Consider the following 18224-nt stretch of genomic DNA (forward strand, 5'->3'; position numbering starts at 1 on the left):
TTAAAAAAATATTTTATATTTGAGATTCTTCAAAGTAGCCACTCTTTGCCTTGATGACAGCTTTGCACACTCTTGGCATTCTCTCAACCAGCTTCATGAGGTAGTCACCTGGAATGCATTTTAATTAACAGGTGTGCCTTGTTAATAGTTAATTTGTGGAATTTCTTTCCTTCTTAATGTGTTTGAGCCAATCAGTTGTGTTGTGACAAGGTAGGGGTGGTATACAGAAGATAGCCCTATTTGGTAAAAGACCAAGTCCATATCATGGCAAGAACAGCTCAAATAAACAAAGAGAAACGACAGTCCATAAATGTCTATATATTTCTCTACCTATATAAATGTTAATATTGATAAATATATCATAAGGAATAACGTTATAGGCTACTGTTTATAAAGCATGGGATCTTTTTCCCTGTAGCCTAGTCCCTAAACCTCCACCCTCACCCGTACCAACGAAGGAGAGGAGAGGTGTGGATGGAGTGAGAGAGGAGGAGAAGAAAGTGGAGAGGAAGAGAGAGGAGGAGGAGGTTAGAGAGGAAGAAGGGAGAGAGGATGAGATGTTGGGTTATCCTACTGACCTCAGCTGGGCTCAACCTCGAAGGTTAGTAACGTTGCTGTCCTTTTTTTTAGTCTAGTGCTGTATTACACAGTTAATACACACACGTTGTGACACACGCACACACACACTCACACACACACACACGCACACACACACACACACACACGCACACATACGCACGCACACACACACACACTCACACATGCGCACGCACACACACACACACACTCACACATATGCACACACACACACACACACTCACACATGCGCACGCACACACTCACACATACGCACACACACACACACACCACCCTCTTCACCCTGTTTATCCCTGTCTTTCCCACAGCGTCTGGTTGGTCAGGCTGCCAGGCCAGTCTCTCTCTCTCTCATATTATGGCTATGTACAGTGCATTCAGAAAGTATTCAGAGCCCTTGACTTTTTCCAAAATTGTATATGTTACAGCCTTATTGTAAAATTGATTAAATAGTTTTTTTCCCCTCATCATTCTAAACACAATGCACCACAATGACATCACAAACACCCCATAACGATGAAGCAGAAACATGTTTTTAGATTTTTTAGCAAATTTCTAAAACATAAAAAAATGGAAATATCACATTTCAATAAGAATTCAGACCCTTTACTCAGTACTTTGTTGAAGCACATTTTGTAGTAATTACATCCTTGAGTCTTCCTGGGTATGACGCTACAAGCTTGGCACAGGTGTATTTGGGGAGTTTCTCCCATTCTTCTCTGCAGATCCTCTGAAGCTCTGTCAGGTTGGATGGGGAGCGTCGCTGCACAGCTATTTTCAGGTCTCTCCAGAGATGTTCGATCGGGTTCAAGTCCGGGTTCTGGCTGGGCCACTCAAGGACATTCAGAGACTTGTCCCATAGCCACTCCTGCGTTGTCTTGGCTGTGTGCTTAGGGTCGTTGTTCTGTTGGAAGGAGAACCTTTGCCCCAGACTGAGGTCCTGAGCGGCTCTGGAGCAGGTTTTCATCAAGGATCTCTGTACTTTTCTCCGTTCATCTTTCCCTCTATCCTGACTAGTCTCCCAGTCCCTGCCATTGAAAAACATCCCCACAGCATGATGCTGCCAGCACCATGCTTCACGGTAAGGATGGTGCCAGGTTTCGTCTTTACGTGATGCTTGGCATTCAGGCCAAAGTGTTCAATCTTGGTTTCATCAGAACAGAGAATCTTGTTTCTCATTGTCTGAGAGTCTTAAGGTGCCTTTTGGCAAACTCCAAGCGGGCTGTCATGTGCCTTTTACTGAGGAGTGGCTTCCGTCTGGCCACTCTACCATAAAGGCCTGATTGGTGGAGTGCTGCAGAGATGGTTGTCCTTCAGGAAGGTTCTCTCATATCCACAGAGGAACTCTGGTCAGGGAGGTGGTCAGGGAGATGACCAAGAACCATCAGGCACCCCTTCTGAAAAAACCTACACTCGATCCCTCCGATGTCAACAACTACAGACCAGTATCCCTTCTTTCTTTTCTCTCCAAAACTCTTGAACGTGACGTCCTTGGCCAGCTCTCTTGCTATCTCTCTCAGAATGACCTTCTTGACCCAAATCAGTCAGGTTTCAAGACTGGTCATTCAACTGAGACTGCTCTTCTCTGTGTCACGGAGGCTCTCCGCACTGCTAAAGCTAATACTCTCTCCTCTGCTCTCATCCTTCTAGACCTATCTGCTGCCTTTGATACTGTGAACCACCAGATCCTCCTCTCCACCCTCTCCGAGCTGGGCATCTCCGGTGCGGCCCACGCTTGGATTGCGTCCTACCTGACAGGTCGCTCCTACCAGGTGGCGTGGCGAGAATCTGTCTCCGCACCACGTGCTCTCACCACTGGTGTCCCCCAGGGCTCAGTTCTAGGCCCTCTCCTATTCTCGCTATACACCAAGTCACTTGGGTCTGTCATATCCTCACATGGTCTCTCCTATCATTGCTATGCAGACGACACTCAATTAATCTTCTCCTTTCCCCCTTCTGATAACCAGGTGGCGAATCGCATCTCTGCATGTCTGGCAGACATATCAGTGTGGATGACGGATCACCACCTCAAGCTGAACCCCGGCAAGACGGAGCTGCTTTTCCTCCCGGGGAAGGACTGCCCGTTCCATGATCTCGCCATCACGGTTGACAACTCCATTGTGTCCTCCTCCCAGAGTGCTAAGAACCTTGGCGTGACCCTGGACAACACCCTGTCGTTCTCCACTAACATCAAGGCGGTGACCCGATCCTGTAGGTTCATGCTCTACAACATTCTCAGAGTACGACCCTGCCTCACACAGGAAGCGGCGCAGGTCCTAATCCAGGCACTTGTCATCTCCCGTCTGGATTACTGCAACTCGCTGTTGGCTGGGCTCCCTGCCTGTGCCATTAAACCCCTACAACTCATCCAGAATGCCGCAGCCCGTCTGGTGTTCAACCTTCCCAAGTTCTCTCACGTCACCCCGCTCCTCCGCACACTCCACTGGCTTCCAGTTGAAGCTCGCATCCGCTACAAGACCATGGTGCTGGCCTACGGAGCCGTGAGGGGAACGGCACCTCCGTACCTTCAGGCTCTGATCAGTCCCTACACCCAAACTAGGGCACTGCGCTCATCCACCTCTGGCCTGCTGGCCCCCCTACCACTGAGGAAGCACAGTTCCCGCTCAGCCCAGTCAAAACTGTTCACTGCTCTGGCACCCCTATGGTGGAACAAGCTCCCTCACGACGCCAGGACAGCAAAGTCAATCACCACCTTCCGGAGACACCTGAAACCCCACCTCTTTAAGGAATACCTGGGATAGGACAAAGTAATCCTTCTAACCCCCCCCTCCCCTAAAAGATTTAGATGTACTATTGTAAAGTGGTTGTTCCACTGGATATCATAGGTTGAATGCACCAATTTGTAAGTCGCTCTGGATAAGAGCGTCTGCTAAATTACTTAAATGTTAAATGTTATGGTCACCTCCCTGACGAAAGCCCTTCTCCCCCGATTGCTCAGTTTGGCCGGCCAGGCGGCCAGCCCTAGGAAGAGTCTTGGTGCTTCCAAACTTCTTCCATTTAAGAATGATGAAGGCCACTGTGTTCTTGGGGACCTTCAATGCTGCAGACATTTTTTGGTACCCTTCCCCAGATCTGTGCCTTGACACAATCCTGTCTCGGAGCTCTACGGACAATTCCTTCGACCTCATGGCTTGGTTTTTGCTCTGACATGCACTGTCAATCTGTGGGACCTTATATAGACAGGTGTGTGCCTTTCCAAATCATGTCCAATCAATTGAATTTACCCCAGGTGGACTCCGATCAAGTTGTAGAAACATCTCAAGGCTGATCAATGGAAACAGGATGCACCTGAGCTCAATTTCGAGTCTCATAGCAACGGGTCTGAACACTTTAATTTGCAAACATTTCTAAAAACCTGTTTTCACTTTGTCATTATGGGGTATTGTGTGTAGATTGGCAAGGATTTTTTTTAATTTAATCAATTTTAGAATAAGTCTGTAACCTAACAACAATTTGAAAAAGTCAAGGGGTCTGAATACTTTCCGAATACACTGTACAGTGTTGTAACCATGTGCAAATAGTTAAAGTACAAAAGGGAAAATATATACTGCTCAAAAAAATAAAGGGAACACTTAAACAACACATCCTAGATCTGAATGAAAGAAATAATCTTATTAAATACTTTTTTCTTTACATAGTTGAATGTGCTGACAACAAAATCACACAAAAATAATCAATGGAAATCCAATTTATCAACCCATGGAGGTCTGGATTTGGAGTCACACTCAAAATTAAAGTGGAAAACCACACTACAGGCTGATCCAACTTTGATGTAATGTCCTTAAAACAAGTCAAAATGAGGCTCAGTAGTGTGTGTGGCCCCCACATGCCTGTATGACCTCCCTACAATGCCTGGGCATGCTCCTGATGAGGTGGCAGATGGTCTCCTGAGGGATCTCCTCCCAGACCTGGACTAAAGCATCCGCCAACTCCTGGACAGTCTGTGGTGCAATGTGGCGTTGGTGGATGGAGCGAGACATGATGTCCCAGATGTGCTCAATTGGATTCAGGTCTGGGGAACGGGCGGGCCAGTTCATAGCATCAATGCCTTCCTTTTGCAGGAACTGCTGACACACTCCAGCCACATGAGGTCTAGCATTGTCTTGCATTAGGAGGAACCCAGGGCCAACCGCACCAGCATATGGTCTCACAAGGGGTCTGAGGATCTCATCTCGGTACCTAATGGCAGTCAGGCTACCTCTGGCGAGCACATGGAGGGCTGTGCGGCCCCCCAAAGAAATGCCACCCCACACCATGACTGACCCACCGCCAAACCGGTCATGCTGGAGGATGTTGCAGGCAGCAGAACGTTCTCCATGGCGTCTCCAGACTCTGTCACGTCTGTCACGGGCTCAGTGTGAACCTGCTTTCATCTGTGAAGAGCACAGGGCGCCAGTGGTGAATTTGCCAATCTTGGTGTTCTCTGGCAAATGCCAAACGTCCTGCACGGTGTTGGGCTATTAGCACAACCCCCACCTGTGGACGTCGGACCCTCATACCACCCTCATGGAGTCTGTTTCTGACCGTTTGAGCAGACACATGCACATTTGTGGCCTGCTGGAGGTCATTTTGCAGGGCTCTGGCAGTGCTTCTCCTGCTCCTCCTTGCACAAAGGCAGAGGTAGCGGTCCTGCTGCTGGGTTGTTGCCCTCCTACAGCCTCCTCCACGTCTCCTGATGTACTGGCCTGTCTCCTGGTAGCGCCTCCATGCTCTGGATACTAAGCTGACAGACACAGCAAACCTTCTTTCCACAGCTCGCATTGATGTGCCATCCTGGATGAGCTGCACTACCTGAGCCACTTGTGTGGGTTGTAGACTCCGTCTCATGCTACCACTAGAGTGAAAGCACCGCCAGCATTCAAAAGTGACCAAAACATCAGCCAGGAAGCATAGGAACTGAGAAGTGGTCTGTGGTCCCCACCTGCAGAACCACTCCTTTATTGGGGGTGTCTTGCTAATTGCCTATAATTTCCACCTGTTGTCTATTCCATTTGCACAACAGCATGTGAAATTTATTGTCAATCAGTGTTGCTTCCTAAGTGGACAGTTTGATTTCACAGAAGTGTGATTGACTTGGAGTTACATTGTGTCGTTTAAGTGTTCCCTTTATTTTTTTGAGCAGTGTATAAACATAAATATGGATTGTATTTACAATGTTGTTTGTTCTTATCTGGTTGCCCTTTTCTTGTGGCAACAGGTCACAAATATTGCTGCTGTGATGGCACACTGTGGTATTTCACCCAAAAGATATGGGAATTTATCAAAATTGGATTTGTTTCAAATTCTTTGTGGGTCTGTGTTATCTGAGGGAAATATGTGTCTCTAATAGGTTCATACATTTGGCAGAAGGTTAGGAAGTGCAGCTCAGTTTCTCTTGAGAGCCAGGTCAACCTACAGCAGCCTCTCTCAATAGCAAGGCTATGCTCACTGAGTCTGTATATTGTCAAAGCTTTCCTTAAGTTTGGGTCAGTGACAGTGGTCAGGTGTTTGTGTTTGTGAACAGATCCCCAGGACCAGCATGCTTAGGGGACTCTTCTCCAGGTTCATCTCTCTGTAGGTGATGGCTTTGTTATGCAAGGTTTGGGAATCACTTCCTTTTAGGTGGTTGTAGAATTTAACGGCTCTTTTCTGGATTTTGATAATTAGCGGATATCGGCCTAATTCTGCTCTGCATGAATTATTTTGTATTTTATATTGTACACAGAGGACATTTTTGCAGAATTCTGCATGCAGAGTCTCAATATTTTGAAGAGGGTGGGGCTCAAGCTGCATCCCTGTCTCACCCCACGGCCCTGTGGAAAGAAATGTGTGTTTTTTGCCCATTTTAACTGCACACTTGTTGTTTGTGTACATGGATTTTATAATGTCGTATGTGTTTCCCCCAACACCACTTTCCATTGTATAGCAGACTCTCATGCCAAATTGAGTCAAAAGCTTTTTTGAAATCAACAAAGATTGACAATACTTTGCCTTTGTTTTGTTTGTTTGTCTGTTTTACGGTAATTTGGTAAAAAGCCAATTGCGCACTTGCTCAGTACATTGTTTTCACTGAGGAAATGTACAAGTCTGCTGTTTTATGATAATGCAGAGGATTTTCCCAAGGTTGCTGTTGACGCATATCCCACTTTCTCACTCTTTCTTTCTCTCTCTCTCCCACAATGTCTGGTTGGTCAAGCTGCCAGGCCAGTCTCTCTCTCTCTCTCTCTCTCTCTCTCTCTCTCTCTCTCTCTCTCTCTCTCTCTCTCTCTCTCTCTCTCTCTCTCTCTCTCTCTCTCTCTCTCTCTCTCTCTCTCTCTCTCTCTCTCTCTCTCTCCCAGTGTCTGATTGGCCAGTCTCTCTCTCCTTTGCAGGGTCCAGTTGATGCGTTCTTCAGACCAGTCCCTGTGCGTCATTACCATGGGAGGTAGAGGGATGGATAGGTTACACACATACACACACTAACCCTTTCTTTCTCTCTTTCTCTCTCTCCCTTTCTCTACCCCTATTTTTCTCTCTCTACCCCTTTCTCGCTCTCTCTCTCTCTCTATCTCTCTCCCTCCCCCCCTCTCTCGCTACCCCTATTTCTCTCTCTCTACCCTTCTCTCCCTTACCCCCTCTCTCTCACTCTCTCGCTCTCTCCCCCCCTCTCTCTCTACCCATATTTCTCTCTCTCTACCCTTCTCTCCCTTACCCCCTCTCTCTTACTCTCTCGCTCTCTCCACCCCTGCCCCCTCCATGCAGGGTCAAGTTGATGCGTTCTTCAGGCCAGTCTCTGGGTATCAGTATCATGGGAGGTAGAGGGATGGGCAGCAGGCTGAGCAGTGGAGAGGTGATGAGAGGAGTGTTCATTAAACACATCACACCAGACAGCCCTGCTGGACACAACGGCACCCTGAAGACTGGAGACAGGATACTGGAGGTAGGGAGAGAGGAGAGGGGAGAGGATGGGGGGGGGGGGTTGTGTGTGTATATGTTTGTGATGAGTGGTCATTAAAGAGGTGTGTGTTTCTTCCTTCTGGTGAGTTTTCCTGGCCACACATCACTTGATTATTCTTCATCTTCATCTTCTGCTTCTTCTGCTTCTGCTGCTTCTTCTTCTGCTGCTTCTGCTTCTTCTGCTGCTTCTTCTTCTGCTTCTACTGCTTCTTCTGCTTCTGCTTCTTCTGCTTCTGCTTCTTCTGCTTCTGCTTCTTCTGCTTCTTCTGCTTCTGCTTCTTCTGCTTCTTCTTCTTCTGCTTCTTCTTCTGCTTGCTCTTTGAAGTCTAGGCCGATTAACTGTAACGCACTGCTGATGTAAAAAGGGCTTCAGGAATGCATTTGATTGGTTGATTAATTGCTGATTGATCAGGTAGGATGCATGGATCTGAGAGATGCCAGTCATGAGCAGGCAGTGGAGGCCATCCGTAGTGCTGGAGACCCTGTTGTCTTCCTGGTACAGACTGGACAACACAAATCACAGGTTGGTTTGGTTTAGAACTGCCACTCACATGTACGCATGCATGCACATACAAGTCCTCTGATATCATGTGACGTCTCTCCGTCTTCTGTGTTTCATATCTTCTTCCCGTCAGTCGTCTCCTGTGCTCTCCAACCATGAGAGGCAAGCCTCAGCATCACACAGGGACTCACTGAACAACAGGGTTTGTAATTCTGTGTGTCTTCCCATTTCTGTATTAGAATATGATATATATTCTGTGTAGAATGTGGATCTGTGTACCATAGCATTTGATGTTAGAATATAGAACAGCTTGGCAACTCTATGTTTTGTGTACTAGAACATAGAGTTGGCTAGAGGGCACATCAATGATGCTGTCAATGCTAAAACAGGTGCATATTCTATCCAACTCTTTGTACGAGACACGTGCTGGTAGTCGTGAGGTTGTTGTGTCATGTCTAGTCTGTGTTGTTGATTCCCATGTGTTTTCCTCATAGAGACAGAACTATACCTTATACGTCTGTACTCTGTACTCTCTACTCTGTACGTGGTGTGTATTTCCTGTGTGGTCTGTATATAGATGCCAGAGAGTCACAGTGGTCTGTTCCTTAGTCTCTCCCCCGCCAACCCCTTCACCCCTACTCCCTTTAAGGTTTGTACACCTGTGTGTGTGTGACGGTTTGTGTCCCCCCCCTAACCATAACCCTAAAAACAGACATACCCTTTATTGATATACTGCACTTATGCAGCCTCTCACTAACAGTAATACAGACCTGTCTACATGTGTGTATATATGGGGTGTGTTTGTTTTCAACACACCCTGTATTCCTGTGTTTTGTCCCTGCGTCTTCAGCCAACAGCCAATAGGACGGTCAGGAGAAGCCCCACAACTGTCTCTGCACCAATCACACTGAGAGACAAGGAAGACGACAGCTGGAGTGGGTTACACACGCGCGCACGCACGCACGCACGTACCTACACACACACACGCACGCACCTACACACACACACACACACACACACACACACACACACACACACACACACACACACACACACACACACACACACACACACACACACACACACACACACACACACACACATCATTATAGGCCTGCCAGAAAGTACCACTAGTCTCCTAGACACTGACAGGAGGGGATTGAACAGGAATAACCACTAGTCTCCTAGACACTGACAGGAGGGGATTGAACAGGAATAACCACTAGTCTCCTAGACACTGACAGGAGGGGATTGAACAGGAATAACCACTAGTCTCCTAGACACTGACAGGAGGGGATTGAACAGGAATAACCACTAGTCTCCTAGACACTGACAGGAGGGGATTGAACAGGAATAACCACTAGTCTCCTAGACACTGACAGGAGGGGATTGAACAGGAATAACCACTAGTCTCCTAGACACTGACAGGAGGGGATTGAACAGGAATAACCACTAGTCTCCTAGACACTGACAGGAGGGGATTGAACAGGAATAACCACTAGTCTCCTAGACACTGACAGGAGGGGATTGAACAGGAATAACCACTAGTCTCCTAGACACTGACAGGAGGGGATTGAACAGGAATAACCACTAGTCTCCTAGACACTGACAGGAGGGGATTGAACAGGAATAACCACTAGTCTCCTAGACACTGACAGGAGGGGATTGAACAGGAATAACCACTAGTCTCCTAGACACTGACAGGAGGGGATTGAACAGGAATAACCACTAGTCTCCTAGACACTGACAGGAGGGGATTGAACAGGAATAACCACTAGTCTCCTAGACACTGACAGGAGGGGATTGAACAGGAATAACCACTAGTCTCCTAGACACTGACAGGAGGGGATTGAACAGGAATAACCACTAGTCTCCTAGACACTGACAGGAGGGGATTGAACAGGAATAACCACTAGTCTCCTAGACACTGACAGGAGGGGATTGAACAGGAATAACCACTAGTCTCCTAGACACTGACAGGAGGGGATTGAACAAGAATAACCACTAGTCTCCTAGACACTGACAGGAGGGGATTGAACAGGAATAACCACTAGTCTCCTAGACACTGACAGGAGGGGATTGAACAGGAATAACCACTAGTCTCCTAGACACTGACAGGAGGGGATTGAACAGGAATAACCACTAGTCTCCTAGACACTGACAGGAGGGGATTGAACAGGAATAACCACTAGTCTCCTAGACACTGACAGGAGGGGATTGAACAGGAATAACCACTAGTCTCCTAGACACTGACAGGAGGGGATTGAACAGGAATAACCACTAGTCTCCTAGACACTGACAGGAGGGGATTGAACAGGAATAACCACTAGTCTCCTAGACACTGACAGGAGGGGATTGAACAGGAATAACCACTAGTCTCCTAGACACTGACAGGAGGGGATTGAACAGGAATAACCACTAGTCTCCTAGACACTGACAGGAGGGGATTGAACAGGAATAACCACTAGTCTCCTAGACACTGACAGGAGGGGATTGAACAGGAATAACCACTAGTCTCCTAGACACTGACAGGAGGGGATTGAACAGGAATAACCACTAGTCTCCTAGACACTGACAGGAGGGGATTGAACAGGAATAACCACTAGTCTCCTAGACACTGACAGGAGGGGATTGAACAGGAATAACCACTAGTCTCCTAGACACTGACAGGAGGGGATTGAACAGGAATAACCACTAGTCTCCTAGACACTGACAGGAGGGGATTGAACAGGAATAACCACTAGTCTCCTAGACACTGACAGGAGGGGATTGAACAGGAATAACCACTAGTCTCCTAGACACTGACAGGAGGGGATTGAACAGGAATAACCACTAGTCTCCTAGACACTGACAGGAGGGGATTGAACAGGAATAACCACTAGTCTCCTAGACACTGACAGGAGGGGATTGAACAGGAATAACCACTAGTCTCCTAGACACTGACAGGAGGGGATTGAACAGGAATAACCACTAGTCTCCTAGACACTGACAGGAGGGGATTGAACAGGAATAACCACTAGTCTCCTAGACACTGACAGGAGGGGATTGAACAGGAATAACCACTAGTCTCCTAGACACTGACAGGAGGGGATTGAACAGGAATAACCACTAGTCTCCTAGACACTGACAGGAGGGGATTGAACAGGAATAACCACTAGTCTCCTAGACACTGACAGGAGGGGATTGAACTAGAATAACCACTAGTCTCCTAGACACTGACAGGAGGGGATTGAACAGGAATAACCACTAGTCTCCTAGACACTGACAGGAGGGGATTGAACAGGAATAACCACTAGTCTCCTAGACACTGACAGGAGGGGATTGAACAGGAATAACCACTAGTCTCCTAGACACTGACAGGAGGGGATTGAACAGGAATAACCACTAGTCTCCTAGACACTGACAGGAGGGGATTGAACAGGAATAACCACTAGTCTCCTAGACACTGACAGGAGGGGATTGAACAGGAATAACCACTAGTCTCCTAGACACTGACAGGAGGGGATTGAACAGGAATAACCACTAGTCTCCTAGACACTGACAGGAGGGGATTGAACAGGAATAACCACTAGTCTCCTAGACACTGACAGGAGGGGATTGAACAGGAATAACCACTAGTCTCCTAGACACTGACAGGAGGGGATTGAACAGGAATAACCACTAGTCTCCTAGACACTGACAGGAGGGGATTGAACAGGAATAACCACTAGTCTCCTAGACACTGACAGGAGGGGATTGAACAGGAATAACCACTAGTCTCCTAGACACTGACAGGAGGGGATTGAACAGGAATAACCACTAGTCTCCTAGACACTGACAGGAGGGGATTGAACAGGAATAACCACTAGTCTCCTAGACACTGACAGGAGGGGATTGAACAGGAATAACCACTAGTCTCCTAGACACTGACAGGAGGGGATTGAACAGGAATAACCACTAGTCTCCTAGACACTGACAGGAGGGGATTGAACAGGAATAACCACTAGTCTCCTAGACACTGACAGGAGGGGATTGAACAGGAATAACCACTAGTCTCCTAGACACTGACAGGAGGGGATTGAACAGGAATAACCACTAGTCTCCTAGACACTGACAGGAGGGGATTGAACAGGAATAACCACTAGTCTCCTAGACACTGACAGGAGGGGATTGAACAGGAATAACCACTAGTCTCCTAGACACTGACAGGAGGGGATTGAACAGGAATAACCACTAGTCTCCTAGACACTGACAGGAGGGGATTGAACAGGAATAACCACTAGTCTCCTAGACACTGACAGGAGGGGATTGAACAGGAATAACCACTAGTCTCCTAGACACTGACAGGAGGGGATTGAACAGGAATAACCACTAGTCTCCTAGACACTGACAGGAGGGGATTGAACAGGAATAACCACTAGTCTCCTAGACACTGACAGGAGGGGATTGAACAGGAATAACCACTAGTCTCCTAGACACTGACAGGAGGGGATTGAACAGGAATAACCACTAGTCTCCTAGACACTGACAGGAGGGGATTGAACAGGAATAACCACTAGTCTCCTAGACACTGACAGGAGGGGATTGAACAGGAATAACCACTAGTCTCCTAGACACTGACAGGAGGGGATTGAACAGGAATAACCACTAGTCTCCTAGACACTGACAGGAGGGGATTGAACAGGAATAACCACTAGTCTCCTAGACACTGACAGGAGGGGATTGAACAGGAATAACCACTAGTCTCCTAGACACTGACAGGAGGGGATTGAACAGGAATAACCACTAGTCTCCTAGACACTGACAGGAGGGGATTGAACAGGAATAACCACTAGTCTCCTAGACACTGACAGGAGGGGATTGAACAGGAATAACCACTAGTCTCCTAGACACTGACAGGAGGGGATTGAACAGGAATAACCACTAGTCTCCTAGACACTGACAGGAGGGGATTGAACAGGAATAACCACTAGTCTCCTAGACACTGACAGGAGGGGATTGAACAGGAATAACCACTAGTCTCCTAGACACTGACAGGAGGGGATTGAACAGGAATAACCACTAGTCTCCTAGACACTGACAGGAGGGGATTGAACAGGAATAACCACTAGTCTCCTAGACACTGACAGGAGGGGATTGAACAGGAATAACCACTAGTCTCCTAGACACTGACAGGAGGGGATTGAACAGGAATAACCACTAGTCTCCTAGACACTGACAGGAGGGGATTGAACAGGAATAACCACTAGTCTCCTAGACACTGACAGGAGGGGATTGAACAGGAATAACCACTAGTCTCCTAGACACTGACAGGAGGGGATTGAACAGGAATAACCACTAGTCTCCTAGACACTGACAGGAGGGGATTGAACAGGAATAACCACTAGTCTCCTAGACACTGACAGGAGGGGATTGAACAGGAATAACCACTAGTCTCCTAGACACTGACAGGAGGGGATTGAACAGGAATAACCACTAGTCTCCTAGACACTGACAGGAGGGGATTGAACAGGAATAACCACTAGTCTCCTAGACACTGACAGGAGGGGATTGAACAGGAATAACCACTAGTCTCCTAGACACTGACAGGAGGGGATTGAACAGGAATAACCACTAGTCTCCTAGACACTGACAGGAGGGGATTGAACAGGAATAACCACTAGTCTCCTAGACACTGACAGGAGGGGATTGAACAGGAATAACCACTAGTCTCCTAGACACTGACAGGAGGGGATTGAACAGGAATAACCACTAGTCTCCTAGACACTGACAGGAGGGGATTGAACAGGAATAACCACTAGTCTCCTAGACACTGACAGGAGGGGATTGAACAGGAATAACCACTAGTCTCCTAGACACTGACAGGAGGGGATTGAACAGGAATAACCACTAGTCTCCTAGACACTGACAGGAGGGGATTGAACAGGAATAACCACTAGTCTCCTAGACACTGACAGGAGGGGATTGAACAGGAATAACCACTAGTCTCCTAGACACTGACAGGAGGGGATTGAACAGGAATAACCACTAGTCTCCTAGACACTGACAGGAGGGGATTGAACAGGAATAACCACTAGTCTCCTAGACACTGACAGGAGGGGATTGAACAGGAATAACCACTAGTCTCCTAGACACTGACAGGAGGGGATTGAACAGGAATAACCACTAGTCTCCTAGACACTGACAGGAGGGGATTGAACAGGAATAACCACTAGTCTCCTAGACACTGACAGGAGGGGATTGAACAGGAATAACCACTAGTCTCCTAGACACTGACAGGAGGGGATTGAACAGGAATAACCACTAGTCTCCTAGACACTGACAGGAGGATTGAACAGGAATAACCACTAGTCTCCTAGACACTGACAGGAGGGGATTGAACAGGAATAACCACTAGTCTCCTAGACACTGACAGGAGGGGATTGAACAGGAATAACCACTAGTCTCCTAGACACTGACAGGAGGGGATTGAACAGGAATAACCACTAGTCTCCTAGACACTGACAGGAGGGGATTGAACAGGAATAACCACTAGTCTCCTAGACACTGACAGGAGGGGATTGAACAGGAATAACCACTAGTCCCCTAGACACTGACAGGAGGGGATTGAACAGGAATAACCACTAGTCTCCTAGACACTGACAGGAGGGGATTGAACTGGAATAACCACTAGTCTCCTAGACACTGACAGGAGGGGATTGAACAGGAATAACCACTAGTCTCCTAGACACTGACAGGAGGGGATTGAACAGGAATAACCACTAGTCTCCTAGACACTGACAGGAGGGGATTGAACTAGAATAACCACTAGTCTCCTAGACACTGACAGGAGGGGATTGAACAGGAATAACCACTAGTCTCCTAGACACTGACAGGAGGGGATTGAACAGGAATAACCACTAGTCTCCTAGACACTGACAGGAGGGGATTGAACAGGAATAACCACTAGTCTCCTAGACACTGACAGGAGGGGATTGAACAGGAATAACCACTAGTCTCCTAGACACTGACAGGAGGGGATTGAACAGGAATAACCACTAGTCTCCTAGACACTGACAGGAGGGGATTGAACAGGAATAACCACTAGTCTCCTAGACACTGACAGGAGGGGATTGAACAGGAATAACCACTAGTCTCCTAGACACTGACAGGAGGGGATTGAACAGGAATAACCACTAGTCTCCTAGACACTGACAGGAGGGGATTGAACAGGAATAACCACTAGTCTCCTAGACACTGACAGGAGGGGATTGAACAGGAATAACCACTAGTCTCCTAGACACTGACAGGAGGGGATTGAACAGGAATAACCACTAGTCTCCTAGACACTGACAGGAGGGGATTGAACAGGAATAACCACTAGTCTCCTAGACACTGACAGGAGGGGATTGAACAGGAATAACCACTAGTCTCCTAGACACTGACAGGAGGGGATTGAACAGGAATAACCACTAGTCTCCTAGACACTGACAGGAGGGGATTGAACAGGAATAACCACTAGTCTCCTAGACACTGACAGGAGGGGATTGAACAGGAATAACCACTAGTCTCCTAGACACTGACAGGAGGGGATTGAACAGGAATAACCACTAGTCTCCTAGACACTGACAGGAGGGGATTGAACAGGAATAACCACTAGTCTCCTAGACACTGACAGGAGGGGATTGAACAGGAATAACCACTAGTCTCCTAGACACTGACAGGAGGGGATTGAACAGGAATAACCACTAGTCTCCTAGACACTGACAGGAGGGGATTGAACAGGAATAACCACTAGTCTCCTAGACACTGACAGGAGGGGATTGAACAGGAATAACCACTAGTCTCCTAGACACTGACAGGAGGGGATTGAACTAGAATAACCACTAGTCTCCTAGACACTGACAGGAGGGGATTGAACAGGAATAACCACTAGTCTCCTAGACACTGACAGGAGGGGATTGAACAGGAATAACCACTAGTCTCCTAGACACTGACAGGAGGGGATTGAACAGGAATAACCACTAGTCTCCTAGACACTGACAGGAGGGGATTGAACAGGAATAACCACTAGTCTCCTAGACACTGACAGGAGGGTGATTGAACAAGAATAACCACTAGTCTCCTAGACACTGACAGGAGGGGATTGAACAGGAATAACCACTAGTCTCCTAGACACTGACAGGAGGGATTGAACAGGAATAACCACTAGTCTCCTAGACACTGACAGGAGGGGATTGAACTAGAATAATAAATATGGCGATGATTCTAAAGGTGGACACAGCCTTCATTTCCTACTTCAACCCTTTTGTGTTTCATTCTCTCTCTTTCTCTATATCTCTACTGCTTTCTATCTTTTCCTCTCCCCCCCTCACAGAGAAGATGATGTCCAGGTATGGCGGTCTGCCAGGTGAGCTCCATATTATAGAGCTGGAGAAGAGTCCCAGGGGAGTCACTAGCACGGAGGCCCGGGGACAGGGTCTGGTTCCTGGTCTGGGTCTCAGCCTGACGGAAGACAGGGATGGTTCCAGAGCCCACCTCGGTGTCTACGTGGCTGGGGTCGACCCCCCAGGGAGCAGCGGGGCGAGATGGACGGATACGGGTGGGAGATGAGCTACTGGAGGTGAGTCAGTGTGTGTGAGAGATTAGAGAAAGAGACACCACACTGCAGGTGGCAGTATGCCCCTCTTTCAGTTTGTTTTACTGACTCGTAGAAGTTTCAATGCAGACAGCCCTGAATGGAGCTGCCCATGCTGTCACAGAATACATTATGGCACAGATACAAAGAAGGATCCTCTATCCACCTCTATGATGGCCAGATACAAAGAAGGACCCTCTATCCACCTCTATGATGGCCAGATACAAAGAAGGACCCTCTATCCACCTCTATGATGGCCAGATACAAAGAAGGATCCTCTATCCACCTCTATGATGGCCAGATACAAAGAAGGACCCTCTATCCACCTCTATGATTAAATCCCACCAACCCCCCCATATATTTAGGATGTTTATAACAGCAATAAGGCACCTCAGGAGGTTTGTGATATATGGCCAATATACCACGGTTAAGAGCTGTGTCCAGGCACTCGGCGAAGCGTCGATCCTGTATGGTCGTAGTCACCAGAACATTACAGCCATCCTCAACAGTGTTGTAGAGGACCTCAGCCACTAACATACAGTACTGTCAGATATAGTAGTAATGTATTATATATTATGTCCTGGTTGTAGATCAACGGTCAGATCCTGTATGGTCGTAGTCACCAGAACGCTACAGCCATCCTCAACAGTGTTGTAGAGGACCTCAGCCACTAACATACAGTACTGTCAGATATAGTAGTAATGTATTATATATTATGTCCTGGTTGTAGATCAACGGTCAGATCCTGTATGGTCGTAGTCACCAGAACGCTACAGCCATCCTCAACAGTGTTGTAGAGGACCTCAGCCACTAACATACAGTACTGTCAGATATAGTAGTAATGTATTATATATTATGTCCTGGTTGTAGATCAACGGTCAGATCCTGTATGGTCGTAGTCACCAGAACGCTACAGCCATCCTCAACAGTGTTGTAGAGGACCTCAGCCACTAACATACAGTACTGTCAGATATAGTAGTAATGTATTATATATTATGTCCTGGTTGTAGATCAACGGTCAGATCCTGTATGGTCGTAGTCACCAGAACGCTACAGCCATCCTCAACAGTGTTGTAGAGGACCTCAGCCACTAACATACAGTACTGTCAGATATAGTAGTAATGTATTATATATTATGTCCTGGTTGTAGATCAACGGTCAGATCCTGTATGGTCGTAGTCACCAGAACGCTACAGCCATCCTCAACAGTGTTGTAGAGGACCTCAGCCACTAACATACAGTACTGTCAGATATAGTAGTAATGTATTATATATTATGTCCTGGTTGTAGATCAACGGTCAGATCCTGTATGGTCGTAGTCACCAGAACGCTACAGCCATCCTCAACAGTGTTGTAGAGGACCTCAGCCACTAACATACAGTACTGTCAGATATAGTAGTAATGTATTATATATTATGTCCTGGTTGTAGATCAACGGTCAGATCCTGTATGGTCGTAGTCTCCAGAACGCTACAGCCATCCTCAACAGTGCTCCTTCTAAAGTCCAGATCCTCCTCACCAGGTACAGTACAGAACCAACACACTACACAGTAAATGGCATTACACTACACGCTGTTGAGACGCCCCTGTTGACGT

The 18224-nt window shown here is 47.3% G+C and overlaps 2 protein-coding genes across 4 annotated transcripts in view; both read left to right on the forward strand.

Moving 5' to 3' along the window:
• Positions 1–17279, forward strand: part of LOC106595229 (multiple PDZ domain protein) — a 51878-nt gene extending 34599 nt beyond the window's left edge. The window contains exons 5-12 of one of the 2 annotated variants that reach the window (XM_045712365.1): positions 419–601; positions 7336–7513; positions 7943–8053; positions 8166–8234; positions 8610–8681; positions 8883–8967; positions 16368–16613; positions 17219–17279. In XM_045712365.1, coding sequence (XP_045568321.1) covers positions 419–601; positions 7336–7513; positions 7943–8053; positions 8166–8234; positions 8610–8681; positions 8883–8967; positions 16368–16603 — 934 coding nt within the window. In that variant the 3' untranslated portion in view covers positions 16604–16613; positions 17219–17279. The remainder of the gene's footprint in view (positions 1–418; positions 602–7335; positions 7514–7942; positions 8054–8165; positions 8235–8609; positions 8682–8882; positions 8968–16367; positions 16614–17218) is intronic. The other variant, XM_045712366.1, reaches the window with a different exon arrangement.
• Positions 17280–17924: 645 nt separating this feature from the next.
• The window catches only part of LOC106610556 (multiple PDZ domain protein), a 32469-nt gene continuing 32169 nt past the window's right edge, over positions 17925–18224 (forward strand). For both annotated transcript variants that reach the window (XM_045712367.1, XM_045712368.1), the window contains exon 1: positions 17925–18150. The gene's annotated coding sequence lies outside the window, so the exon portion shown is untranslated. The remainder of the gene's footprint in view (positions 18151–18224) is intronic.

This window comes from Salmo salar, unplaced genomic scaffold, assembly GCF_905237065.1.
Source record: "Salmo salar unplaced genomic scaffold, Ssal_v3.1, whole genome shotgun sequence".
NCBI classification, from domain to species: domain Eukaryota; kingdom Metazoa; phylum Chordata; class Actinopteri; order Salmoniformes; family Salmonidae; genus Salmo; species Salmo salar.